The following is a 27817-nucleotide window of genomic DNA, read 5'->3' as shown; positions in this document are numbered from 1 at the left end:
TTAAAAATGATTACCAATTACAATAATTGTTCACTTATATAACAGCACTGATAGAGTTTACAAGATGGACACAATCACTGCTTCACAGATCACAAATCAAAGATATTCCTCTCATTCCGTTTAATTCATGCAATTAAAACCGATTTAATATAAAAATACTTTAATAATAAAACCGATCAAAGGATCAATAATTACTGTGCTTAGAAAACGATAAGAGCAGGTTCACAAGACACACCTAGTGACATGACGTCACACCACGTGACAGGACGTCACACCACGTGACATGACGTCACACCACGTGACACAACGCAATATAAGAACGTACCTTGGGATTCAGGTTCCAAAGCTCAACATAATCCACACAGTTAAGCATGACCATGATTTGTTCAACAAAACCTCGGTCAACAAAACTAATCAGCCTTTAACAAAGATTCGGAAATGCTCTTTGAAAGCCGTCTTGACCACCGTTTATGCTAAAGAGAAAACATCGTGACCATATTAAGAAAAGAGAAAACAATGTGACCATATTAAATAAGTAAAACGAGATAAACCGACTTGAAAGCAATAGTGCCACCTGATTGTTAAACGCTTACTAAAAATGGACTATGATTTAAGAAGTTGCAAAAAGTCAGTCAATCTGTCTCCAGATACGCAGGCTGGCACAAGTTTGGGTTTTACATTCTGTTTTAAAATGTCTCCAACTCAACAATTTGTCGGGTAGAAAAGGAAATTAAGGCTGAAATATTTATTTGCTTGTGAAGACTTCTGATACAGATGAAAGGAATTTCCCGATTAAATTTGGCATCAAACAATGTTCTAAGCAACTTGAATGACGGAACCGAAACAATTTTCGTAACTTTCTGAATGTCTGGAAGAAATTAGAAATTAGAAATTAGAAAGATCATTACAAAATTACATGTGTCAGATCCCAATCAGTTAGAAAGAATGTCCTATGTTTTAGCGTGGTATATTACAAATTCATGGCCAAGTATTAAGTATTCAAACAACAGAATAGTCAGTTGTTCCAACAAAATTGTGGTCTGTATTTGGTGACATGTAATAAAGCTCATTGTCAAGTTATGTTTTTATTATATTGTAATACTTTATCGTACGCGTATACTGAATTTAGCTTAGATTAAGTTATTGAGCCTACAAACAGAAAGGAAATAAAGGGAAAGATTTAAGAACAGAACGAAAATCCATTTCTATTTCTGATCTAGTGGCAGTTTAAATCACACAGAATACTTTGCCTTGCTTACTAGTATACGTCTGTCGTAAAACCGCGTGTTTTGCTTCACACCAATTGTGAATACCACTGTGACATTGCAATGAATTGAAATTGTCGAGTGCTTATTTAGCAGTGTTTATCATGCACTATTTTGACCAACCCTGAAGTCAAAAACGCATCTCAGTGACTGAGAAAGTGTAATACGTCCTGGTCAGTTGAGATCACGCGTCAGTTTGCTAGGTAATGAATAATGAAAAGCAAATAAAATGTATACATGTATGTAGATTTTAATTGGTTTCTACAAAAGATTTTCTAGAACAATATAACATATTTGTATTGTTACCTCGTGAGTAGTTTAATAAATCGTAATCTGAATAATAATCTGTCAGAGTACCTGTTTTTATTTGATATAATCTATTTAAAGACACTGTTCGTGTTTTTATAGGTAAGTAAGACTAAAAAACACATTTGTCATGTACACCAATATTGGAGCTGCAGTCACACAAATAACATTATTGGGATAGTAGATAATGTTTTGTCTTATCATCTCGTGGATAAGGAGGCTGCCAGCTTCTAAATTTAGCAAGTTGTCAATAATAAAAGTACAGAAATTAACTACTACTACTATGTCGGAGCTAAGTCCGATCTACGCCAGAAAACCCCCTCCATATATCCCTGTCCCGCATCAGGGTTCGCAGTTCCTCTTTAGAGTTTGTCCCAACTTCCTTCAGTAACATAGACAAGTAGCTTTGTCTTGGTCGGCCTTGCTGTGCTCTACCGTGCGTAGGTTCCCATAAGACTAAATCACTGGCAAGTAGCTCAGGATGTCGGATGCAGTGTCCCGCCATTTTTAATCTCCTGCTTCGTAACTTGTTTGACAGCCTTGGGAGGCTACCATACAAAGTTATATTGCTGACCTTGTCCTTCCATGAGATACCCAGCACCATACGCAACATCTTTGTGTATGTCCCGTCCAAACTTTTCTCTTGAGCCTTTGTCAGTGTCCAGGTTTCTGATCCGTAGAGCAGTACTGATTCACAAGCCGCTATGAACAATCTAATCTTTAGGCTCTTTGAGAGTTTGGATTTCCAGATATCCTTCAGTCTATGTAGGGCACCCCACGCTTTTCCCTTTCTAACCCTTATCTCCCTATCTGTGCTCTCAATCCAGGAGCCTAAGTAGATGAAATCATCTACATTTTCTATGGCTTCCCCGGATCGACTTTGTAGGTCGCTAGATCGATCCTCCATATTCAGTGTCATGACCTTGGTCTTGCCTTCGTTTATGTGTAGTCCCACGCTTGCTGCCGCCGATTCTACTCTGAGCAGGAACTCGTTAGCCTTGTCCATGTCCTCAGATATAAGTGCTATATCATCTGCAAAGTCCACATCGGTGATGATCTTGGGCCCCACTCTTCTGCTTTTTCTACGTTCGAGGGTGAGTCCAAGTCGCTCCGCATCATCGCCTATGGCTTGCCTCATACAGTAGTCGATGACTATTGCAAAGAGGTAAGGTGCTAAGGTATCACCCTGTAACACACCTGCAAGTATCTCGAACAATTCAGTTTCTCCGTCTGGAGTTAGGACTTTGGCCATTGTCTTCTCGTACATGAGCCGTATAAGCTGCACGATTTTGACTGGAATGCCGTAAGCTTCTAGAATCTTTAGCATTTTCCCACGATGTACACTGTCGAAAGCCTTCTTAAAGTCTATAAATGTCAGAACAGCTGGCAGTTTCCGACTCTTGACACCCTCTATAAGACGTCTCAGTACCAATATCTGTTGAGTTGTTGACCTTCCTGGTCTGAATCCATTCTGGTTTCTACGCAGAATTGTCTCGATTTCTGGCTTCAACCGGTTTAGAACCATCTTGTTTAGAGACTTGGCAACTAGGGATGACAAGCTTATTCCCCGATAGTTCATTGGTTCGCTAAGGTCGCCCTTCTTTGGAATTGGTATGATGTTGGCAGTTGACCATTGGTCTGGTTTCTCACCTTTCAATAGAGCATTGTTACAGAAGTCTAAGACAATTTGATCAAGGTCGCATCGTTTTAAGACTTCTGGGGCTATGTTGTCGTCACCCCATGCTTTCCCTTCCTTTATGCTGCAGAAATTAAGAAAATCACGTGACTGTGTCTAATGTCTATAGAACAACAAAAAATTGTAAAGATTGTTGAATAAATCAATCCAACCAATCAATATGATATGTAAGTCAGTAAGTGGCTTATCAATAAAAAATAGCACTCAACGGATGGAAATCAAACTGTCGAAACTGTTGAAATGCGCGGGTCATCACGCGAGCCAAGAACTACCACCAACATAATTATTTTTACTAATTCTCCGAAACTAGATTGATCTGATATCTGTAAGTTTATTCGCTTTCAAGTCACGCTATAAAGCTATAAGTAACGTTAAATCATCAGCACTGATTGGGCTCTATCCTGGGGGTCTCCTGAAACTGCAGTGATGAATTGAAAATCGCAAGTACGCAAATGATCATCAGCTCCAGAAGTCCAGAAGCTCCATAGTGACTTTTCCGTCTCGAGGTGGACATAAAAAGATAATCGGTGGTTACATTACTTGGCACGTTGGCCGTATCATAAATCAGGATGGAGATAAGAAGATGCGTGCTTGCAATTGAGTAGCTGCATATTTGCGTATCACAAATAAGTGATATAATAAGTGACACTTATAGTATGCGGCCCGATTATCTACTCAGACTATAAGTGCCCTGAATTGTTGAGGCAGCTGTGCGGCTTGATCACAGACACGAGGAAGAATTAGAGACAAGACTCCCGGCTCTCATCTACAATTTGATAATTTAGTGCAGACTTTATCGATTCGTACAAGTGCCATATTAACTTGAAGAAGCGTTCGTTTGTGCAAGATGTATCCACTATGAAGTATGATATGCGTCAAAGTAATGAAACTCTAAGAGTTTTGTTTTGAAATAAGTTTACAGATTAACACCAGTAAAGTTGCAAACACACCATTAAGAATAGATTTAGAATTAATGAAAATATAGCATGGGAAATTATGAACAAAATTGATCCAACTTATTCGAAATATCCTAATTTGAAGCGTTTAAGCAGCCTCAGCCAGGCCAACTTGGTTTCTCCCGAAATCGTAAACCACATACACAGCCTTGTGTGCTAAAGTTCCCATGATCCACCGATCATCCACCTCTTCTTCTACCGCGGTTATCATGAGGAAACACAGCTCAACCTTGTGGACTACTTCAGATCTTTCTACATAGTCCTCAGAGGTTATCGTCAACTGGTGTCCTTTCACGGAGAAAGTAAGATCCGGAAAACTATCAACTTTAGCGCATTCCACACTCCTGATGGTGACTCCAGGGATTTCTCTAGCATCCAGCAGTTTGTATATCTGCTCAACTTGATCGGTAGGACCGATTATCATCTCAATCTCCGTGTTAAACTCAGTAACACACTCCGCTCCACACAGAGTGCTGGACCCAATTCTAAGGCTGTCTGAGGTTATCTGCCAGCGCTCTTCACTAACTATCTTACTCCAGACAATATTTCCAGTGTACTTATCATGCTGTACTTCTCCTATCACTAGACTACCCTTGTCATCAGAGGAGAAGGAGAAAGAGAACACCGCATCGTCCAGACCAGCGTTTAACAGTCGTACTGTGAGGGGAGTGCCGGTTGTACAAGTTTTCTTAGGTCCTAGACCAACAACACCATCATGTTCAGAGTAGGTAAAGTCTATATGCGAAGAGATCGCCTCCCCGAACTCAAAGTCCAGTATCACCTCCTCACCAAGCTCTACCCGATCAGACGTAACACGACCTGTAAGATCGTGGTCCAGGAAGTGAGTGGTGAAGTTCCGGTGGCTGTCCACGTAGGTGTTGGACTCTTTGTAGTTGTAGTGGCGGTGCTGGCGGCACCAAGTAAACAAGGGGTTACAGTCCACACTTGGGACCCAGGTCTCAGAGCTGGCCGTGCTGAGTAGCACTCGGAGGTATGTTTGGTCGGTGTCGGGTCCGATAGCGAGGATGGTTGTGGGGGTGAGGTATGAGTCGGTTACTGGTATTTGTACGCTACCTGGAATAATGGTTGCAGTCACATGGAGCTTAGATTAATCTGTCTAATCTTTTCAGTGGATCATTGAAAGAATATAATTTTAAAAATTCATAAAAATGTGGAGATTGTAGATATTAATACGTACCATCTTTGAGAGATAGGCAGAGTTGGAGGATAATGGACAGAACGAGGTTCAGTAGAAACAATTTCAGCATTTTCAGCTCAGATTTAAAATTGACTGGGTTTTTTTGAATGCGAAGCAACGTTCTACACCAACAGAAAATTTAATTTGTGATGAAATAGCATAGCTCCCGTGTTTTTATTTTAGGCGCAGAGATAAGACGATAAGAGCTTGAGAATTGTAACATGAGGTCAAATTTTATAGCACGTCACCGTGTTAAGGGTTAAGTCATACTTCCTTCTTTTCCTGGAAGTAGCACGGTCCTGGAACGTCCACTTGAAGAACACGTCTTTGTGGAACTCTGACGTATGTTTAAACTTTAACCGCAAATTTACAATTATTTGACGTTATAGAACTGGCCACTGAGCACCGGGAAAAACTTGATCTCATGGGACTGAACCTGACTGATGTTCACGAGATCCTATTGCACATACTGACTAGTTCATACTTTGTGTATAATGGGACTCTGTGGATACAGCAGGATGGCCTTTTCATGGGATTGAGACCGGGACCATTTTGCGCAGTGATCAGAGTGTACAAGTTTGAGAGAAGCTCGGTTTACACTGACTTACATTACTTGTCGGTCTACTTATCTGACTTCTACAAGCGGTACATTGACGACGCCACCAGCACAGCTGTAACAAGAGAAGAAGCTCTAGCACTTGTTCAGAGTATCGCAGACCAGGACCCTGACAAGAAACTCAAGTGGGAGGTAGAGTTTCCGGAGAACGACCAAGAGTTCATCCCATTCCTTAACACAGAGCTTAGAGTGGAACCTGATGGAACTGTGACGAGCCGCTTGTACCGTAAGCCACAGCAGAAAGACATCACACTTCACAAGAATTCATGTCACCCAGAATCTGTGAAGACGAACACCGTGATCAACCTGTATAAAGAAGCGGACAAGATCTCGTCAGGACCTCAGGAGAGAGAACATTCATACAGCATTTTAGACCGTCTTATGACTAGAAACGGGTATCAAACACCCAGAAATTATTCCAACAGACGTCGTAGTAGTATTAGTAATAGAAATAGGGAGGATAACAGAACAGTGCTTAAGTTAGATTTTATCTCAGACAGTATCAGTAACAGAATTAGGAATCATATTAAACAGAACAATTTACCTATTAAAGTTATATTTTCCCCAGCTAGAAAACTAAGAAATATTGTGTGTAATAACAGACCGTATGATAAGAGAACCTGTATTATTAACTCCTGTAAAATTTGTCCTTTATTAATAACTGAAAATAAAGATTGTGAGGTGAAGAACGTTGTGTATAAGATTACCTGTAAAATCTGTAATAATATTTATATTGGTGAGACGTGCAGGAGGGCACATGATAGGCTCGGAGAGCACCTAAGATATGCTAAATTTCCTTTAACTCCTTCTAACACTAGTCAAGCTTTTGCTATTCATTATAACAGTTTACATAGGGGGTCAGAACCCAATTTAGAATTTGAGATTTTAAAAACAGAAAGCAACACAGCTAGAAGAAAGATTGCAGAAGCAATGCTTATTTTGAAGTTCAAACCTAACATTAACAAGAGAGATGAGTTAGAAACAATCAAACGTTTTTTAGTAACAAGTACATAATAAACAGGGTGTAACATATTTTATACTTTACAGACAGGGGATTGTCTACACATATGTAGTGATTTTTAGTGATATTTATAGGTTTTGTTTACTTTCTGAGTACAGGGACCACATCTCACACACGCACACTTCCGCCTCCTATTCAACACACTACCCTTACAACATCAATCAAACCATATTAGGCTCCCACGTTTCACACTTCTCATTGGTCAGTACGATTCCCGCCATTTCCACTCCACACTAGATACATACCTACACACTTCACATCATGCACCTGTTCACCGTTGTAGCACTCCATGCTTCTGTATCATGTGTAGTATATTTAGTAGTAGTTTTAGGAATGTACAGTATTTACTATAAAAGTTTGTCGTCGTATAAATTAGTTTTGTTATGAATTTTGTTATGACTTTTTTGTATCGAATTTTTGGATAAAGTTGATTGATTAAAAATAAATTAATGTACACAAAATTTGCCTCAGATATATGTTTTTTACGTTTTGAATTTTTAACACTTGTTTTTAGATCATGAATACGATGTAGTTACATTGAAACGTCGAGTAATCTCCTTTCCCTAATAAGAGCATTTTTACTTGTCGCAACAACCGGGATAAAGATAATTTTACCCAGAATACGCTTTATTTCCATTCGCACTCCTTTTCGTTAACAATAAAATTTTACTACCTCATAACGCAGATTGCATGCATTTCGGATCATGCAGTGGGTGATCAACATACGTACGTGTTGCGTCTGTATAATTATATAATTATATAATATGTAATAATGTATTAATTATGTATAATTATATATTATGTTTCCAAGCCCTAAATTCCTGAGAACAAGTCATTTCACAAAAATCTATATAATCTGGAAAAATAATCACCATTTTATATTCCGAGTTAGTGGCAATATCAGGAATTTTCAAATGCTAAGAGAATTGTCTCCATTCTGTTTACAGAGTGGCGGATTATCATCAAACCTAACCGCCTTCGAAGCGGCTTACTTGCAACACTGTAACAGTTAGTTAATTCTTTAAACAAGCACTATAAATATAAATAAATATTTATTGAATTGAGTTGAAAAGCTAAAAATGCTCATCAGTAAGCCCGAATGTCAAAGTTTAAACTATAATAGTATAGTATCAACTGTGCTCAGCACAGCAAATCTTTAATCACATACATTATTTGTCAAGACATAATATGTGCATACGCAGTCGAAGAGCCGAAAGTTCAAACAAATCGAAATTTGACCGGAAATACCAATATAATGTATTTATTGTTTAACTTAAATTAAAAAACAGAAATTCTTGTGGTAAAAATGTGTGATGTTGTAAACAAAACTCGTTTATAGCAGTTTATCATTACAAACCCGACATGGAACTTGGTTTGACAGAGCGGCACTGTATTCATATCATCATGAACACACATCAATTGAGCAGCTAATTAATTGCTAATCCTTTTTAATTGAAATTTTGCGTTAAGCCGACCAAGGGAGCATTTTGACATAAAAATATCTTAAACAAGAATTTGCATTGATAGACCCCATTAACAGACTTTTGACAAGACGAAAATAATTATTTTATTTGCAAAAACTGCGTGAGAATAATATATGTACTATAATTTTCATTTCATGATTTCAAGGTAATGGTCAAAAGCAAAATAATGCTTTCAGTATTATTTCCAGAACAGCAATTTGACAAGTGATTCGAAGAAAAGACCGTACTAGAGTAGAAATCACTATATTTTGCGAGGCTTTCTATCAAGACTTAGCAGTTAGCAGATGCTTTTGTTGCATACAACCGATAACCTGTCTATACAGTATAAAAATGAGATCAGTTTGTCGCCCATCACATGTTGGCAATACTCACTATTAAAAAGCTCCTCCCCCACAAGTAACAAAAACCCTGACATACGCTGACTATCAAACTGCAGTCACAACAACTACAGTCCCTACTCTGACTATCAAACTGCAGTCACAACAACTACAGTCCCAGAGGAGCCACAAAGCCTAATACTACGGTGATCTCACTAGGTGTTAGCTTAACAAGACAGAAAAGTACGCTCACAGAAAACTACGTGCTCTCACCATGTGGGGGGTAATCTTAGATACATAGATCTAGCTCCTCATGAAACACTTTCCCTCAACCAGCTATAGGTTTGACCCTCATGTTATACACTACTTGATAATTTTCAGGGTGGTTCCGCTAGACTTCATAAAGCCAGCACATCCCTTGATCTTACATCGAACTTGTCAAGCCTGTCAGAATTTTTGATTTGAAGCTCAACAAACAATTGCTTTATAATCCCCAGTAGTATTAAACCATCAACAATACCGTTTTATTCATTAATCAAATCTCAATCTGTTCGGTAAAATGTAGTCTAATCAGATCCATTGTCTGTCCTGATGTGATGGTCCATGGGATTTGTAAAACTGGCAAGGTGGCTGCATGACTTTGTTGTTTTGCAGGCTAATTTAACACTCAGACAATTCGAAGCCAGCTTGAGCCGACTCACGGGGTGGATTCATTAAAAACAGGTGGGAAACTGGAGGTTTGGTTGTGGTCGAATGAGTTGGTATAGGATGTTACAGAAAAGGGTGGTTTCAGGTCCTGGTTGGGAAGGCGCACACTTCTCACCTCTGATAATTCTCCAGCTGGTGCAACAACTGAGAGCGCTTTCTCGGTCAATAATTCCATCTGTAATTTGTTTGAATGAGACCTGATTACCGCTATTTTATACGGATGTTGTGTTTGAGGCTTATGTCTCTGTCCAGAAGTCGCCACAAAATAATAGCTCTGAAAATATATTGAACGGTTCAATCGAGAGAATCAGAGAAACTAATCAAATAGATTACATTATAAATGGAATTTGTTGGACAATGCAAAATAAATTTTCAACCATATGTTTAAAAATAGCTCGAATATAATGTTTATAAGCTATATATAATACCACGGAAAATAACGAAGAAACGAAAAGTCACAGGATCAATGATCATTAGAGATTAATCTAATTCTAATTTTAACCTTTTTTTACAATTTAGTTGAAATATTTCCTTGTGTTTAAAATTGCAAATAAATAAAGATTATACTTAAATCTACAAACGTTTTAATTCGCTGGAAATGATACCGGTTATCCCCTCACGATGTAGGCTTGAGGAATCGGTGAGAGTTAGATAATCTTCTATTAGACAGAGGACTATCCTCCATGTCACTGTTACTCTGAGAAGCGGGGATAGTTATAGAGTTCTTAGGAGTGGTTAGTTATAATCAGCGGATATGACTAAAAGTAGAGGCATATCAAAAAAGGAGATGGAATCAGCCCAAGTTTTATATGGAAATCATCTCCATTGATCCTTAAATAAGATGCGTTTTTATTGTTTATCGTATTAAAAGGAAACATTTGAGGACCAAGTCCTACTGATCAGTGCAAGAGATCACTTACGGAAATGCTTCTTCTGGAAGGAAGAGGAGAGAAGATATCTGATAGTTTGTTGAGGCCCCGTCTTGCGATGCTACCAGGACTCATTTCCTGTAACTTTGTGGCAGCCACAATGTTGGCTCCTACGTTCCCAGTGTCTGCCAGTAATCTGGCATCTGGTGTTGATAGTTTCAAATAGAGTTGAGAAAATAAGGGAAATACCCACGTTAATATAAAAAAGAGCCCAACAATGGGAATATTACAATAGCATATTGTAAAGCGTTAGGTTAAACTTGAGAAGTAAACATTATTGTTTTTTAATATATTTTATTATTATTTTGAGTCTCTATAAGATAGAGCATCTAACATCTCCGCACCTTTTTCTTTCTCCTCAGATAAAGCATAGTGCTTGTACGCTTCCCTCTGAGAGTGGACTGCCCAGGACGCAAACCTCCTAGCTCCATGAGCTCTGGACAGTGCTAGCCATGTCTTCCTGGTAGCTACACTGCAGCCTTCTTGTGCTTGTAACTCTGCTTTCTGACACTGTGGAGGACGTTTGTTCAGTTCTTTTGTTATAATTCCTCGGAGCGGAGAGGAATAAAGGGTTTTCGTTAAAAAGAGGTCATTGCTATCTATATTGCTGGTCAAAATTTAAACAAGTTAATTCAGGGGCTTTAGATGGTTTTATTCCCAAAACGTGCATGCAGCTATACAACTATTGTTGCTATACCACTGTACTAACACAACTATTGTTGCTATACTACTGTACTAACACAACTATTGTTGCTATACTACTGTACTAACACAACTATTGTTGCTATACTACTGTACTAACACAACTATTGTTGCTATACTACTGTACTAAAACAACTATTGTTGCTATACTACTGTACTAACACAACTATTGTTGCTACGACTGTTCTGGATCAGCTTGTTTCTTTTCCACCGACCGTAATAAACTCGACCTCCCTTACTCTTCAAAACACCGTATCCGTGCCTCATGTTGTCTTTGAAATGGCCTTCATAAACGTCACCTGTGGCACGAGGTGTGATTGTTAATTTCAACATAAGTTAAAATTACTAACTTACTTTTTCGATTTCTTATGAATACGCCGAACATTTTTACCTGTCATTTTTGTATTCTGTGGTTAATCCTAGGGGCTAATCCTATAGACATAGTGTCTTGTAAATACAAATATTACAACAACTACTCCTCTTTCAAGTGATCTATCAGACAATAAAAGCAATTTGACGGCATATTTTTTCTATTTTTAGCCGGAAATCCTACCGCCACCATTGTTACTATGTTTCCGGCAAATCACCATTTGCTATGCTTCATTCGGTCTACCATCAAATTGAATTGTAAGCCTTCCATTGTCTTTGTATTATAATGAAGATTGCCTGGTGTTGTCAAACTAGGGTACACGAGGATAAACTTAGTGCATTATGTGCTCAACATATTAGTCATTCTGACATTCATTGGATATTCATTATAGACGTACAAAATATTGGTCTGTGCTTTTATCGCGTGCCGAATGAGACAATTGATCATTCTGTCGGTGTATAGAAAGCAAATTCGATCATTGTCAAGATCATTGTCAAGATCATTGTCAAGATCATTGTCAAGTGTATGTTAAAATGTATGTTAAATGTATGTTAAAGTGTATGTTAAAATGTATTTTCAGATTCTGATAACTCACCTTGGGCATCTCGTTCAATTCCAGGACCTTCTCTTTTGTCATCTTTCCACTGCCCTCTGTATATCTCTGTTTTCTGAAGAAAGCACACTCAACAACAAAGAAATATAAACAATTTAACGACATTTCCTTTACGTTGGAGAACTAAATATTATCAACAACATGTCAACATTTTTATTCAAATGAAAATTGACCGCGTTATGTCACAATAAAGCTCAATTACAAATCACTCACATCTTCTTCGTCAAACTCGCTGAAGATCTTATCCCCTAAAAGTCGCTCCAGATCGACAGCTGACGGGACTTCTGAAGTCGAGTCCGCCATGGTCTTGTTGGCAAAGCCGTCTCGTAACATAGTGTTAGGGTGGAATACTCTCACTCCGTGACCGTCTCTGATCCCCTGGTTGAATTGTCCGGCATAAAACCCTGAAAAAGCATGTTCAGGGTCCTTGGAGATTTCAAATTGCAATAAAAGTACCTCACGTAATAATATATATAATAATATAATGATGATCTGTAATGTCAAGATAAGTCGAGGACTTGCACGTACCCATGATAAAAGTAAAAACTTACATTACTAGAACTAGAAACTAACTAGAAACTAACTATAAACTAAGTAGAAACTAACTAGAAACTAACTAGAAACTAACTAGAAACTAACTAGAAACTAACTATAAACTAACTAGAAACTAACTAGAAACTAACTAGGAACTAACTAGAAACTAACTAGGAACTAACTAGAAACTAACTAGAAACTAACTAGAAACTAACTAGAAACTAACTAGAAACTAACTAGGAACTAACTAGAAACTAACTAGAAACTAACTAGAAACTAACTAGAAACTAACTAGAAACTAAGTAGAAACTAACTAGAAACTAACTAGAAACTAACTAGAAACTAACTAGAAACTAACTAGAAACTAACTAGAAACTAACTAGAAACTAACTAGGAACTAACTAGAAACTAACTAGAAACTAACTAGAAACTAACTAGAAACTAACTAGAAACTAACTAGAAACTAACTAGAAACTAACTAGGAACTAACTAGAAACTAACTAGGAACTAACTAGAAACTAACTAGAAACTAACTAGAAACTAACTAGAAACTAACTAGAAACTAACTAGGAACTAACTAGAAACTAACTAGAAACTAACTAGAAACTAACTAGAAACTAACCTCCATCTTTGTAAACCTCCACACCGTACCCTTCATGTCGGTTAGCCTTCCAGGTTCCCTCATACATACAGCCGGAGTGAGAAGACGCAACACCGTAACCCTGCTTCGCATCCTTCACCCACTCTCCCTGACAACAAACAGCGTGTCTTTATGAAGGAGTCATTCAAAACTTCAAGTTTTATTGCTTTATTTTTTTTTTTTGAAAACAAATAGAATAATATATAACAATATAATTTACAACAATGTATATCGACCAGATTCGAATCATCAATTAATTGAGTCCATAGGACTCCTAATTAGCTAAGCTTTGATACAAAGCATGCGAACTCAAAGTCGCTTTCACAACTTTTGTCAACTGAATTGACAGAAGATCTGGTTCCTCTTATACACAGGAGAACCAGCTTCCTGATAATAAATGAAAGTTTACATCTTAAAAAATTTACAACATCTGAATAATTTTGTTGAGTTTTATATGCTATTTTCTCACACAATAATCTAAAGAATGTTCTCGCTTCTGGCCCGCTGCCACCCGTGACAGAGTACACCAGAGGACAGAAACTCCCATGTTCTACATTCAGAATTCTCTCGTTGTATAACCTCCGCTTCTGAGTCTCAGCTCTCTCGTATATTTTTTCTGTTGATGATGAGAGACAAGACTCAGAATTGGGATTGAGAAACTTTATGTCGAAATAGGAGTTCTGTCCCGGACGATAGAATCCCCTGGCACGGACGTCAGGGTGGGCATTGTCTCCTGTTAGTGTGGTACTTGTTGAGAAAGTCTCCCCGTCTAAAGTCTGTAGGTGGGGCTCACATTCTACGTCTTTGCAAACAGTTGATAGTTGTTTGGCTATGAAATCCCTAACTGAGTTGTGGCGGATGATGATGTAGCCTCCTCTTGGACAGTTTAGAGCATGGTTGATGTCCATTTTGGCCCCACAAACACAGGATTGAGGTAATCGTGGAAGGTCTTTGTTATATCGAAGAAGTAGACTATCCCTGAATTCCCCTTTGTTCAATGTGAACCCATAAGACTTAAGAGGTAGGACAGTCAACCAACTTGAGCTTCCTTTTTCTCTTGCCTGATTAATTGCACGTGTAGATCTATCACTGCTTTCATTGCAGATTAACGTGTATTGCTTTATTGCATTACCTCAGGGCAATTACTTTAAGTTCAAATCGACAACCTGATCATATTGATATAGGCAAACTCATTTATCCTCATTGACCGAAACTCCGTGTTACATTTTTGGCTTTCAACATAAAATTTTCAAGAAAATTAGTGATAAATGCTCATGCTTCTGCGATTGCCTGATTTTTATGTATGGAATGTATCTCTTACTAACTTGAAGTTCATATTCCGTAACCGTGTCAGCGAAACAATGAAACAATAATGCAGACCAACTTTTGATTTGAAGAAGCTTTCAAGTTTGATATTTTTTGGCTTTGCAGATAAAAAATCACATTTTCTCCCATAACTTCAAAGGGAAGCATTTTAGGGTGTTTTGTTGTTCATAACTCATATATAAATGTGCTAGTTGCGGTTATTTTGCACCCTTCAAAAAGTCACTAGCACATTCCTATCAAAATTTTAGAAAAATCAGTAAATACTAAAAACGAAAAATGTGCCTAAATTTGTTGTTTGGCTTTGAGGTCCAATAGATCAGAAGGTGAATGAGTAAAAACATTTTTGAGGGCATCAAAAACTGCGCCAGAATTCAGAGAACAATTTGATGTCGAAAGCATCAAATAATCCGATCTTCCCTGACTGACTTTTTGTTAAAATAAGCCTGAAAAGGACAATTTTAGCTTTTTGACTTTAAAAATTCATAACACACCAGCCTTTTTAGATACGATATCAAGATTTTACACACACCTTGACATAGATGTGAATAAACGGCGAGCAAAATTTCAACCCGATACCGCAAGAAATGATTAACTTATAGCGTCTCAACCACAAAATAATTTTTTCCGAAAATTGCACTCTTAACCAGGAAATGCTCGATTACAAAAATGGGAATTCTCAAAATAATTTTTTTTGGTGTGGAAACGGTGCGCTAGAAGGTCACTGAACTGCCTATGAAGTCATTTGGTCTGGACAGATTTGGGGTATGCCCCCTTAAGAGTGGTTGTTCTCTTTCTAGATATAACAACCTACATTGTTGCAACCACGCATCTGTAGCTATTTCTCGTGTCTATACTATGGAACGATATGAATTTTAGAATATGCCTGCCTGGCCCACAAAATGGAAAATTTAATACCTTTAGAGTTTTTAGATATGGATGAATGATTCCAACAACTTTTGGCCGATACAAAAATCCCAGGTGAGTACTTGGCCTTGGCCAAGACTAAATTTCGTGTGAAAATAGGTCAACTCAGACATTCATTCCATCAGTAGTTGTCACCATTTTATTTTCTCAAAATAGGTTCTGGAATGCTAAAAGGTTTACACAGAAATTCGGTTTGTGAGGATTTGCTCCTGAAGCAGTCAAGAACATATTTCACTAAAGTTGAGCTGACTATGAAGGTGCCAATTATAGTAGAATATTTGAATTAAAATGTCCATTTGTCTTGAAACATACCTGTATAATTGCTATATGCAAATTATAATTACACAATAATGACCTGAACAAAAAGTTCACGCAAATTAACAGTAGGCGACAAGTGTCAAGCAGTATTGAAATATTTTGACGTAAACTTCAAAAACTTGGCACTCATATCAAAAACGTTTATGCAAATAAACTGACCTTGTATACATAATTAGCATGTTTCTCCACGCCATTACCATGACGATAGCCAGACTCCCATGTTCCATGATACTGGATCCCGCTAGGCCACAAATAGCAACCTGACAATGGTAATATGACCTAATATGGTAGTGTTACTATGGTAACTGCAATTCCACAGTCTACAAGAGGCCTGATAACTCTAGTCACTCTATCAAAAATAAACTATCCACAAATATAGCTACCAATTGTTTCACTGGTTGGGAAGGAACATTAAAATTGTAACCAAAGTCAAACTTCACCATCTATTAAAATCATATATTATAAATAATGAATTATAAAATTATCTTTACAATTTAACAGTAATATAAAGCTCGTACCAATGCGCTCCATGCCATTTTCCCAGTGCCCACCGTATTGGCACCCCCTAAAATGTAGCACCCCGTGACCGTGAGCCTTGTTGTCCATCACCTCCCCCAGATACACCTCGTCCTTTGAAAACTCATATCTCAGAAGTTTGGAAGAACTCCGACTATCAGCTGTTCCGCTTTCTGCATCGTCTGAAGGGAGGAAGTGCTAAAGAGGGCAGGGTTACGAGGAAGGGCGCTAACTAGTTGGTTAACTTTAAGTTAGGGTGTGGCAAGTTAATTTTGTAGGTTTCGTTAGGCGGTGGTAGGTTACATTACAAAATTGTATGTTTCGTTGGAGAATTGGTGGGTTACATCAGGGGAGCTATACTAATAAATATTAATAGTTGTTAGCTTTTAGGCAACGTTAGGAACGTCAGCGTACAGCTAATTCACTAATTGTACAGCTAATTCACTAATTACAGTAATAGAATATCGAACGTCTGTATATTCATTGTCGAACAGGGTTGTGATGATGCCGTGTACAAATTTCCTGTTAATCGAAAAGAATGCTTTAATGGAATGTAATACAGTCCTAAATTAACATACGGGTATTATTCCTTATTGTACTCTTAGTTGAAGTTTATCGCACTATTGGGAATTCGGAATTTTGACAACTGTGACGTCAAACGTGTATTAATATATGACGTGCATAGATTGGTTCAATCCTACAGACTAACACAAGGAGCTCAACGAAAATAACAGTCAAGCTAAATATCTCACATAGTCTGTGGCCGGGAAGGAAATCTGAAAGTCTAATCTTGACATTGATTGGGGCAGCTTTCTTAACCACGTCACAGACTGTAAACCTAGCCGGCCTGGAATTCAACACTTGCAGCTCTGACAAATCTGAACTCCGGTCGGATCATCAGCAATAATGGCTCTGGAACGAACTTTAGTAACAGCTAGCCGCATGAAAGCCTCGAGACTGCGACTGAATTGAGCGAGATCGTCCAACTTGGGGCGAGAAAACAGCTCCAACCCCCGGTTAACCCTGGTCCCCACATTACCGTTCATTTGTCCGCTTTCACCTTATAATCGATAAAGCAAGGCTGGGTAAACTGATCACACAGGACAAACTCCACTAGAAAGCGCGATCTAGTAAGTACAATAAAGCAAGACAGGAGGAGCTTGGTATTCTCAAACTACCCCGGCTGTCAGTTATATATTGCGAGGTGTGATTACTAAATAATAAGAGGTCTGAAGGAGAGCACTAAATTATTAGGGCGAGACAGCGAGTAATGGAGTGATGATGTGTGCTGCTGCTGTGAGATTGCGGCAGCCGTGACACGATAAAAAATACCTAATGAATCAAAAGGAAAGCTCGAGTTTCACATCAATATTGATAAGGAAAAGTTCAAAACAAATGGACATTGATTATTTCTATTGTTTGACACTTATTGGAATGGGTAGATTTGGTATATGTATTTGATTACGATTGATTAGAAAAACAATTCACGTTATTCTTACAGGTAGTTAATAGTAGTCTGATGGACGACGGACGGCTAATTTACTTTGCTTTGTTTCAGTTCTATAAAGTCGGAGATGCTGATAAAACAATAGGATCTCGAGACGCGAACACATCGATAATTGGTCAGTATACCGATGTGCAAATCACCCACGACAAACGATCTATTTGTCTTTGATGGTTTAATCTATATATCATGGCATGGCTTTCGGTATACACAAAAAACTTGCTCTTTGAGATAATGTATCCTGCGATTGAAAGGTAAAATCATTGTATTCTATGGAAAAATTGTCATTGTTATCATGATGGCATAAGTTTAACATGTGATATTTATGTTTATTTAATAATTAATCGAAAAGAAGTGACAAGAGTCCCAAAAATAAAATTGGAGTACCACTAGTTATAAAAATCGCCGAAAAACTCAACCTGAACTGTCAAGCAATATCCGGATCGGAACATTATTCATTAGTTGCATTGTTGTAATGATTGCGGGGCAAAATTTGTAAGGTTCCCGTTTATTGCGACAAATAAAAGGTTTTTATCAGGATAACAAAGCATTTAAAACTGTCAAGACAACATAAACTCACGGTTTAAATTAATACCACTTTAGTTTATTTGAGCTTTTTATTAAGAATTAAAACAATTCCTTCATATTATCATTAATATTATTATTATGGAGCCAGGGTGTGGACTGGCTACACCTGGTTAAAACACTTTCATCCCATTACAAAATACTCAATAAATGCAATAGATTTGTTGTGTTGTAATTAGTTTAATTGATTATTGAGTTTAATTACTACCCATAGAATCATATTTTAAACGTCTTCTCAATGACAATTAAGTAGGCGAGAACGAGAGAAACACTATAACAGCGTGTGCTAATTAATATGTAAGGATGAATGCTAAGTAGTACGTACAATAACTAAGTACAATAATTAAGTCAAATATCCGCGAGACTCATGAGCGCGAGCACTGTCTACTATTGTTAGTTTTGGTAGAGAATACCAAACAAAATAGTACAACTTAAATCGAATTTTTGGCAGTTTTTGGCCTTTTATTACGGAAAATCACTACTGACATAGATTTTTTAGAATTATCATTTAAAATGCTCCAAGATTAATTATGGTGAATATAAATTAAGCACCTGCTTGATTTTGCGAATAAACTTACACGTTGAGCTGAAGTCCTCCTTTGTTTCCGGGAGGCTCTTATTTTTCCTGGTATTCAGGTTTGACAAGACGGACGCAACCCGTCCAACCAATATCCCGGTACCTTTCAACTGTCTCCATATTTTAGAACCACCATCCTTCTTCACCTCCATCTCTGACACAGCCTCGCTTGTAGAATAAGAACGCTTCTTCAGGATGAAACTCTGATCGTTTGGTTTACAAAACCTCCCACTTTGTATGTCTAGTGAGATTTTCCTGGATTGCAATTCAAAGGATCCTGTTTTGCGGATCCCTGTTGAGCGCACCAAAATTGGGCTAGAGAAAGGTCCCTTCTCTGAGCAGGACATCATACCCTTTATGTCGATTTTATCGAAAGCAGGCAGGTTTGGAGCTGGTGAGGACATACGCAACATATACCGCTTGTGTCCCTCACTCATAGCTCGACGGAAGTGATGTGGAGTAAAAGGGTCCGGGGCTAGGTCGTTATTATCGGGGGAGTTCATCATCGGAGCTATGGTGATGGTGTTAGCTGCCTCACATAGCTTTGAGAATACACCCTTCATTTTAAGAGAGCTTGACGTCTCTACAGATAAAGGATCTGTATCTGTTGTTCTCGGCATCAGGGGTGTGGGTGGCTGAACTGATATCTCTGGCTTTGGTAAGTTTTTGGGGGTGATGAAGATCTCGTCAGCATCGCACTCCTCCCCTCCTAGCACGATAAAAGCGGCGTTAGTGGAGAAGGGGCTGAGATAGGAGCAGGAGGTAGATGAAAAAGTGGAGATAGTGGTCTCTACTGCTGTCTCCGGATCTTCAGTGCCCATCTGGGTGTCTTGAGGTGCGAATGTTTGGATATCGGGTATTACAAACTCATCTGCACCTTCATCATGATCAACAGATATAACAAGAGTAGTCTGATCCAACATTTTGAATATATTTGTGCCAGAATCTTCTAGTGATGGTGGTACATCCTTTTTAGAACTCATTCTAAACGAAGAGAACGAATAGCTACTACTTAAAAAGGCTTCGCATTAAAAAATACCTTAGCTTGCAAATGCAATTGAAGGTCTTGTGCGTTTTTTAGTAAATTATGAAAGACAAGAAAGTTCATGCGAAAAATTCGGACGAAACAAGACTGATAAACCCGACTGCACAGTAAAAATTACAGCAGAAGAAATCTTACAAACTCGCATTTAATTATGAATTAGCTGAATTTAATGCAAGCTTATTATCTCTTTTGACTGTCCGCATTACGATAATAATTAATCCGCATACAAATGGGATTATGAACGTAACAGACATTAAGCCCCTAATCACCAATCTCAGCCGCAAAGGAAATACACGAGTGATTTTATCTAAATTACTAATTGATTAATTGATTAATTGATTAACAGTACAAGGTCGGAAGTAAGGTGGATCGAATTAAAGCAATTTTCACGCATGTGGCATTTGAGCACTTTTAACTGATTGTCCTTAATTGCACGTCAATTTATCGTCTGACGAACAATTAGTGGATTTCGAGCAGGTTTGTCGTTTAATGTTAAACATAACTTTTTCCTAATCCGTGGCTGGGACGGAAAAATTAACACTTGTTACCATTTTCTCTTATGAAAAAAATTCGAAATACAAAACATTAATTGTAACACATAGTTTGAAGCTGAATATACACTGTGGAATGTAACCACCTACCTGGGATGGTAATGGAACTTGAAGCCTCGCTTATCCTCTTTCTAAACAGACGACCCTTCAACGACAGCAGAGGAACCGGTATACTGAACTTCCTAATCCCAAACATAGTCCCTGACTTGCTGGGGGAGCTCTCCAAACTTATCCGTTTTCTCCCAAATAAGGCAGGAGAGGAGCCCCGCGGAAGTTTGGGTGAGGACTTGTTTCCTCCTAAACCGGGCGAGTTCTTCGGTGGTATTAGGAGGAAGTTGAAGTTGGCGTTAGGAGAGGGGTTCTCAGTATCAGGGCTGGAGAGTTCTTGGCTGATACCTCTCAGTACAGACTCCACAAAGGAGTCTCCACCTGGTGGTGGTGCAGGTGCTGGTTCTGATCCTGATATTCTGTGGTAGTTTGGGACGAAGAAATCCATTGTGTTGTGCTAGTAGTAGTGCAGTCCTTGTGAATAAGGATAATTACTGCTTAAAATGATTATAATTAAATTAGAATTAAATTAGAAAACAGTTAAGATAATTAATCAGGGAAGAAATATTACTTTTTGTGTATTTCGGAACGTTTAAACTTCTCAACATTGCCACAGTTTATTAAGTTCGCCAGAGTAAGAATAAATCGAACTATAGACTTTGAGTCTGGCAGTCTGGCAGTCTGGCAGTCTGCCATAGTTATTTTAACACGTGACAGTTATTTGGGGATTTGATTGGTCGCCGCTGGTCAATGTCATAACAACTGTGGCTAACCTACCGGCTCCCAACCAATACCACTACCAATCTTTGTTCATGAAAATTAAAAAACGTCTATGTCGTAATTTAATGTGAAATGGCACTGCGAAAAAAAAGCGATTAACTGCCGGAGAAATACTTTGATTTATTTTCCCTCGCAGATTTTTCTATATTGATATTATAGATTTCATCATAGATCAAAATAAAAATAAATCAAAGTGTACTGCAATTTATTTATTACACTCAGTTCGATATATAAAGACTGTTAACTTTGGCAAAGGCTTCAGCGTCTTTAATTTTGACCATTTTAAAGGCTTCACCGTCTTTAATTCATCGCATAGCAACCCATCTTTAAATTTGCTGGTATGAAGTAAAGTCAGGATGTGAAATGTGCTTAATTATATCCGATCTATTTTGAGACCTGTTGTGGCGTCTTTTATTTTTTAAGTTTGAAGCCTTGCTGTCTTTAATTTTTGTTCATTTGATCGAGGGTCTGTCTTTATAAAATATAAAGCTCGTCTTTATAAAACAAACCAAGTGTATCACACTAAATTACAAACCGTAAATTTCAAATTAAGCTTGTGCTCATGAAAAACGTTACATGTTCAATTACTGAGAACGCACTTAGCGGTTCACTATAGTTGACTGCAATAATCTAACTCATTTCCCGTTATCAGTTCTGCTACAATGCGCGTGCAGTACGATAAGACTATCTTCGATCACTACTGTGTTATCTGTATAACCAAAGCATAGCAATATACAACTACAAGTAAACCATATGGTTCTAAGGTCACCACAACGAAACAAGGTAAAGCAAGGTAAAACAGAAAACCCAACCTATTATTCTATTATAGATACTAGCAACCGCAACGAGACTATTTCTCAATTAGTGGTTACTAACAACTAGCAACTGTTTCCACAACCTACGGTTACAAGTACAAGCATTTAATTGAGGCATGTCAACAGTCCAAGACACTTATAAGCAACAGTTTGACAGCAAAAAACAAGTGTTTTACAATTTAAGGAAGGTTCAGAAACTGTAGCCTGCAGTAGAGATTTTCAACAAGTTTAAGTGTCATCAAGATATTAAAGTAGAGTGCTGTCGCTGCCGATAAGTCGAGGATAGTTGCCTTTACTTGCAGACTATGAGCATGACAGCTGTGTATATCGGCAACATCGTAGTTAAGTACGTCCAGGATGCAGGCGACTTTCCTCAAGTGTGAAATTCGTTAGAATTTTGAAATTTTGTAAGAGACCCCTTAAAAACAGTTTTATCACCCTTTTTAAACTGAATATTTTATGAGAAGCATTGAAAAAGCCTGATGGTAAGCTCCCAGAATGTAAGAATGCTGAAAAGTTATGTGGATATGTATCCGGAACTATATCCCAGACTTTAGTCCGAGTTCAAAACGAGTGACAGCGTCACAACCTTGCACGACCATCATGACGGAGACACAGCATGCTATACTTGGATATGGAGGGTAGATCGTTAGTTCCAACAAATTACACTGCTCTTGTTTATCTCCTGCACATTCTGAGGAATTTAAATTACCAAGATCCCACTAAATTACAATATGTCGACAAAATGTAGTGTGGTGTAGATATGATTCGTAACATCTGGAGGAGCGGCTACTATCCGGTATTTGCATACTTCTGCGAGCTGCTGCACATATCCCAGACATCATTACCAGTGTAATTGGTAATATTTGTAAGCTCTAACGTTGTGGGATGACCGCAAAGCGTTTCATATTTTGAACCACCCACGAAAGCGTTTGGTAGTTGGCATGTACAATTACAGCTACAGATGTACTAAGTATACGATTACGAAGTATTTTGTTGATAAGATCTTGTAGATCGTATCCATATATAACGATCATAACTGGGAACATTTATCAAACAGATCTTAAATATCACATACTGACTATCACAAAGTGTTCATTATTAAAGAACACCAACAAAGATTGTAAGAAAAATTGAACTAGAAAATAGAATGAACTATCACATTAATTAAGGGGTGGGGGGTTCAGCCTGAAATTTTTGTGAAACTTGATTCTGACATAGCAGTTGACCAACAAACTATAAGGACCTGTGACCAAACTTTTAAGGGGGTCCCGGACCAGAACCGCCCACCGGTGCATGCAGTGCAGCCGCGCCCATATTTGACATTTGTACCCAAATTTCAGGTGTTTTACCTGTAGCTAGTGGTCCCCTGAACTCGTATATGGATTTTCATCCAGATTGGACAAAAGTTTAATACGCCCAAGCAAAAATAATACTATAACTCTATAAGATATAGTTGTTACAATATGTAAGGTGTAACCTCCCGGTTTGCATTAAAGCATTAACTATGCATCAGTCTATTAAACTTGTTCACAAATTCCACACAGCTCTGTATTCGATTAGTTTAAAGAATTTTTAGGGGTTTTTGTCTTGACCGGGAATATCCGTTAGGAGTTAAATTGCTGGGATCATTAGATTAAACAGATGCAAAGCTCAACTATTCCTCACAAGCCACTAAACAAGTATAATACAAGCTTTTACAGCCATGAAGTACGAGAAAAACAAGAAATTAGAAAAGGCAAGCTTACATTAGCTTATATTACCAGTAGTCGGCTATTGTCAACACGTGGTGACACACGAGATAGCAGAGCAGTATGGAGTACTCTAATACAATAGAGTTCTTGTGTCAACCTCAAGTGTCTAGGCCCTATGGTTCTTTTCGATGTAAAACTAGCTAAAACTTGGATTTTTGAAGTACTTTGTATCCATCATTACTGCAACGTTTCAGATGAAAATCGATTTATGGTAGACGTGATTGTGTCATCGTTGTAGCAATACTGAAAGTTCAGCTTTATGAGAAAAAGTAACATTAGCAATGCAGCATGTTTCTGTATTTCGAGATGTTTTTAGCATGTTTTCAGCATGTTTTCAGCATATTTTCAGCATGTTTTCAGCATGATTTCAGCATGTTTTCAGCATGTTTCTGTATAACATGCAGCATGTTTCTATATAACATGCAGCATGTTTTCAGCATGTTTTCAGCATGTTTTCAGCATGTTTCTGTATAACATGCAGCATGTTTCTATATAACATGCAGCATGTTTTCAGCATGTTTTCAGCATGTTTTCAGCATGTTTTCAGCATGTTTTCAGCATGTTTTCAGCATGTTTTCAGCATGTTTTCAGCATGTTTTCAGCATGTTTTCAGCATGTTTTCAGCATGTTTTCAGCATGTTTTCAGCATGTTTTCAGCATGTTTTCAGCATGTTTTCAGCATGTTTTCAGCATGTTTTCAGCATGTTTTCAGCATGTTTTCAGCATGTTTCTGTATTTCACAGTTTATGACATTATTCGTCATGTAATGGCATAATTAAATTAAAGACTCTCAACAAAAGAACAAAAGTTGATGACATCGAATTCTCGTTAACCAATTAATCAGTCCCAAACACAGATTACTTGTTTTCTCGTGGGTTTGTGGGTTATTTTGAAAAAGAAGATTCATGCTTTCAATGCGGTTATAAAGATGTAAGAGTAACTGCTGTAACTTGCCAAGGGCGCGATCTTTGAGTCGTTCTGTGATGAGACTTCGGTTTAAATAACTTTAATTGTAGAAACACAGAATTAGGTTATTGAAGTTAAATCCACAATTTAAACCTCCTTAAACTATTCATTATATAATAGAGAGTTGACTGTTGCAAGTATTAAAAAGTATAGAAATAATATCCAAATACGCTATATAAGACTATACCATATTCTACCACCCAATTAAAATATCAGGTAACCCGGCAAGTCTTATATAGTGATTATTGCCTGATGTTCGTATTTTGTCGACGATAATTGAGCCGTTCTTTGAAACTTTATTTCCATAGTTACCGGTGTTTGATGAATGTCGAATATATGTATGTCATTGTTAGAGTGTTAAAAGAAGTCGCGAAATGCTAGCTAGGAATGACTTGAATATGAATAAAATTGATAGATTTAGTGGGATTTGGATAAGCCCATTTAATCAATCAATTTATATTGGCAACATTCATATTGGTGCAAGATACAAATTGAACTATAAAAATCAAAATATCATCGGATTAACAAATCATTCAATCTCTAAGTCACCAAATTTAAGTACAAACCTTGAGGAATCAGAACAATCACAGTCATGACGAAAGTTTCTACGAGATGGGCGAAATTAAAAGTTTGAAATTCCTATCGAGTTGTAGTCACTACGGACACGGATTAAGGACTAGCCTAACAAATGTAGATCGACAAGAATGCTTCTCATTGACGGGGTAAATTTGTTTCAATGCGTCTAATGCTTTATGATAAGATTTTGGCAGATATTAAAGGACTATTAGCATTATGAAACTTATATTTTTTAGAACCGTTCAGTTTCACCATTTGTCTCGAGTTCATTTTCCCTGTGAGTATGACATCTTGACTAGATATAATCAACCAAAAGAAACTAAAATCACAACCACACACCACTAACCTGATAAAAGTGGTTTGAACCCTGAAGTAGCATCACAACCACACACCACTAACCTGATAAAAGTGGTTTGAACCCTGAAGTAGCATCACAACCACACACCACTAACCTGATAAAAGTGGTTTGAACCTTGAAGTAGCATCACAATTCACAACCACACACCACTAACCTGATAAAAGTGGTTTGAACCCTGAAGTAGCATCACTCTCCGAGACCCTCCTCTGCCGCTGCGGGGAACCAGTCTTCTTAATCCGGTGCTGAAACCCACCAAACTCGTTGTAGTTCTCCTCTGGATCGGAAGTGGAGCTGTCGGAGATGACCAGGATAGCGGGGACATCTATTCTCTCCCGGAGTTTCTTGGGAATAGTATTTAGGGCCGCTACTGACAGTCTTCTCATTTTTAGAGGTGTGATGAGCGCAGCTGATCTCTGGAGACTCTAAGAGTTTTAAGCGCTCTATCTGTCTAAGATGATCGTCAGGATAACATATAGAGGTCTTGAACAAATGCTAGAAAACGAAAATCATGGAGGTAATTAATCAATTGTCAAGGGAATTAATATAAGGATAGATCTTAAATTATATTACTGGTTAGGACGCTGGAAAAGTGACCTTCAATCATTTATCTATGTCATTCTTATCGAGTAGAATTAAAGTTAAACCGTTTAACTCTCAAACGTTTGTTAGATCCTTTGTATCATTATGCTTAACTAAATTAAACGATTACCAGACAACTATAACATGATCGAAGTGAAGACTATTCTATCCATAATTGGCTTAAATTAGAATACATCCTAGGACTACTAATTAAACTCTGGTGGATTCGTGTAGTGTTAAAGAGTCTCATGATTTGATAGTTCTTTGATCTTTCATTCAAATTTCTAATTGTTTCTGAATAGACTCATTGAAGAAACAATCAGAAATTTGAATGAAAGAACTATCTAATTAAACTCTGTTATAAAACTAAGTTCGCATCGTTTTAAAATTGATGAATCGGACAAAAGATGTTGTCAGTCGATATAACAGTAACGATAGATTCTCTCATGTGGCAATATTGAAAATTATCCTCCGGTTCATTCACAAACAGTTTGCTTGGGAAATTCGGGTCTTTCTATTTTAACCAATATCATTGTCACTCGAGATAAAAATGTTAAACGTAAGATCGGCAAACTTTGGGACGGTAAGACAATAAATTAAAGTTGACTGAACGAGACTGTAAAATTAAACTCTGACAAGTCCATTTTCTCCTTTCGATTAACCTTAAATCCCGACTATAAGAATCACATAATTGAAACGTTCTGGCGGAAGTTTAAAGTGAATACTGAATAGTGTCTAAGCTGGCTGGTCTAAACACTATAATATACGACCTGTAATATTGTCACAACAAAGACGGAGATTAGAATAAGGAACGTCTAGCTACTCACATCACAACGTCCTGACACACATTAGGATTAATATTATTACTCTGTCATGTTCAGTAATGTCAGCTGACTTGCTCAGCAGATTAAACGACCAGACTAACTCTCATAAGCCGACCTCTTTTGGGTTTACGAAAGCCTCACTTCATAGACAAAGATGAAAGATAAAATTTGTAAGGTTTTGATGACTGTTTTACAATTTACAACTTAAATACTGTCGGGTGTAACATATTTGGCACCGGATGTCGACACTCAACGCTAACTTTCACCAGGATGTTGACTTGTCAGAAAGCAAATAAATACCAAGATATAAGGCCGGCACGACTCTCCAATCTCCAACTTGCTGCATTCCTTACTCTTATCCTACTTGGATGTTATGTGACAAGAATTAGAATGAAGAAATCTAAAATTCGTTGACA

General features: G+C 37.7%; 2 protein-coding genes across 3 annotated transcripts; both read right to left on the bottom strand.

The window, feature by feature from the left end:
• Window positions 1-4177: 4177 nt before the first annotated feature.
• On the bottom strand, window positions 4178-5570 carry LOC134819467 (cathepsin D-like). Its single transcript, XM_063829421.1, has 2 exons — window positions 5422-5570; window positions 4178-5297 (listed from the first exon to the last, which is right to left on the bottom strand). The coding sequence occupies exons 1-2, from the start codon at window positions 5489-5491 to the stop codon at window positions 4312-4314; spliced, it is 1056 nt and encodes a 351-aa protein (XP_063685491.1). The 5' UTR covers window positions 5492-5570; the 3' UTR covers window positions 4178-4311.
• A 2574-nt stretch (window positions 5571-8144) lies between these two features.
• LOC134819961 (junctophilin-4-like) lies at window positions 8145-26436 on the bottom strand. 2 transcript variants are annotated; one of them, XM_063830128.1, is made up of 11 exons: window positions 17192-17587; window positions 16442-16621; window positions 16083-16183; window positions 13338-13464; window positions 12395-12585; window positions 12164-12236; window positions 11361-11497; window positions 10841-11006; window positions 10488-10639; window positions 10149-10264; window positions 8145-9841 (listed from the first exon to the last, which is right to left on the bottom strand). In XM_063830128.1, exons 2-10 carry the CDS (start codon window positions 16527-16529, stop codon window positions 10184-10186), a joined length of 1116 nt encoding a protein of 371 aa, XP_063686198.1. In that variant the 5' UTR covers window positions 16530-16621; window positions 17192-17587; the 3' UTR covers window positions 8145-9841; window positions 10149-10183. The 2 variants fall into 2 exon arrangements, with proteins under 2 accessions (XP_063686198.1, XP_063686197.1); XM_063830127.1 differs by lacking the exon at window positions 17192-17587 and adding an exon at window positions 26153-26436 and having other exon boundaries at window positions 9341-9841.
• Window positions 26437-27817: the final 1381 nt, after the last annotated feature.

Source organism: Bolinopsis microptera, chromosome 8, assembly GCF_026151205.1.
Source record: "Bolinopsis microptera isolate Bmic1 chromosome 8, MBARI_Bmic_1.0, whole genome shotgun sequence".
NCBI lineage: Eukaryota > Metazoa > Ctenophora > Tentaculata > Lobata > Bolinopsidae > Bolinopsis > Bolinopsis microptera.
Note: the sequence above shows the minus strand (reverse complement) of the source record. Positions and strands in the feature narration are given on the sequence as shown.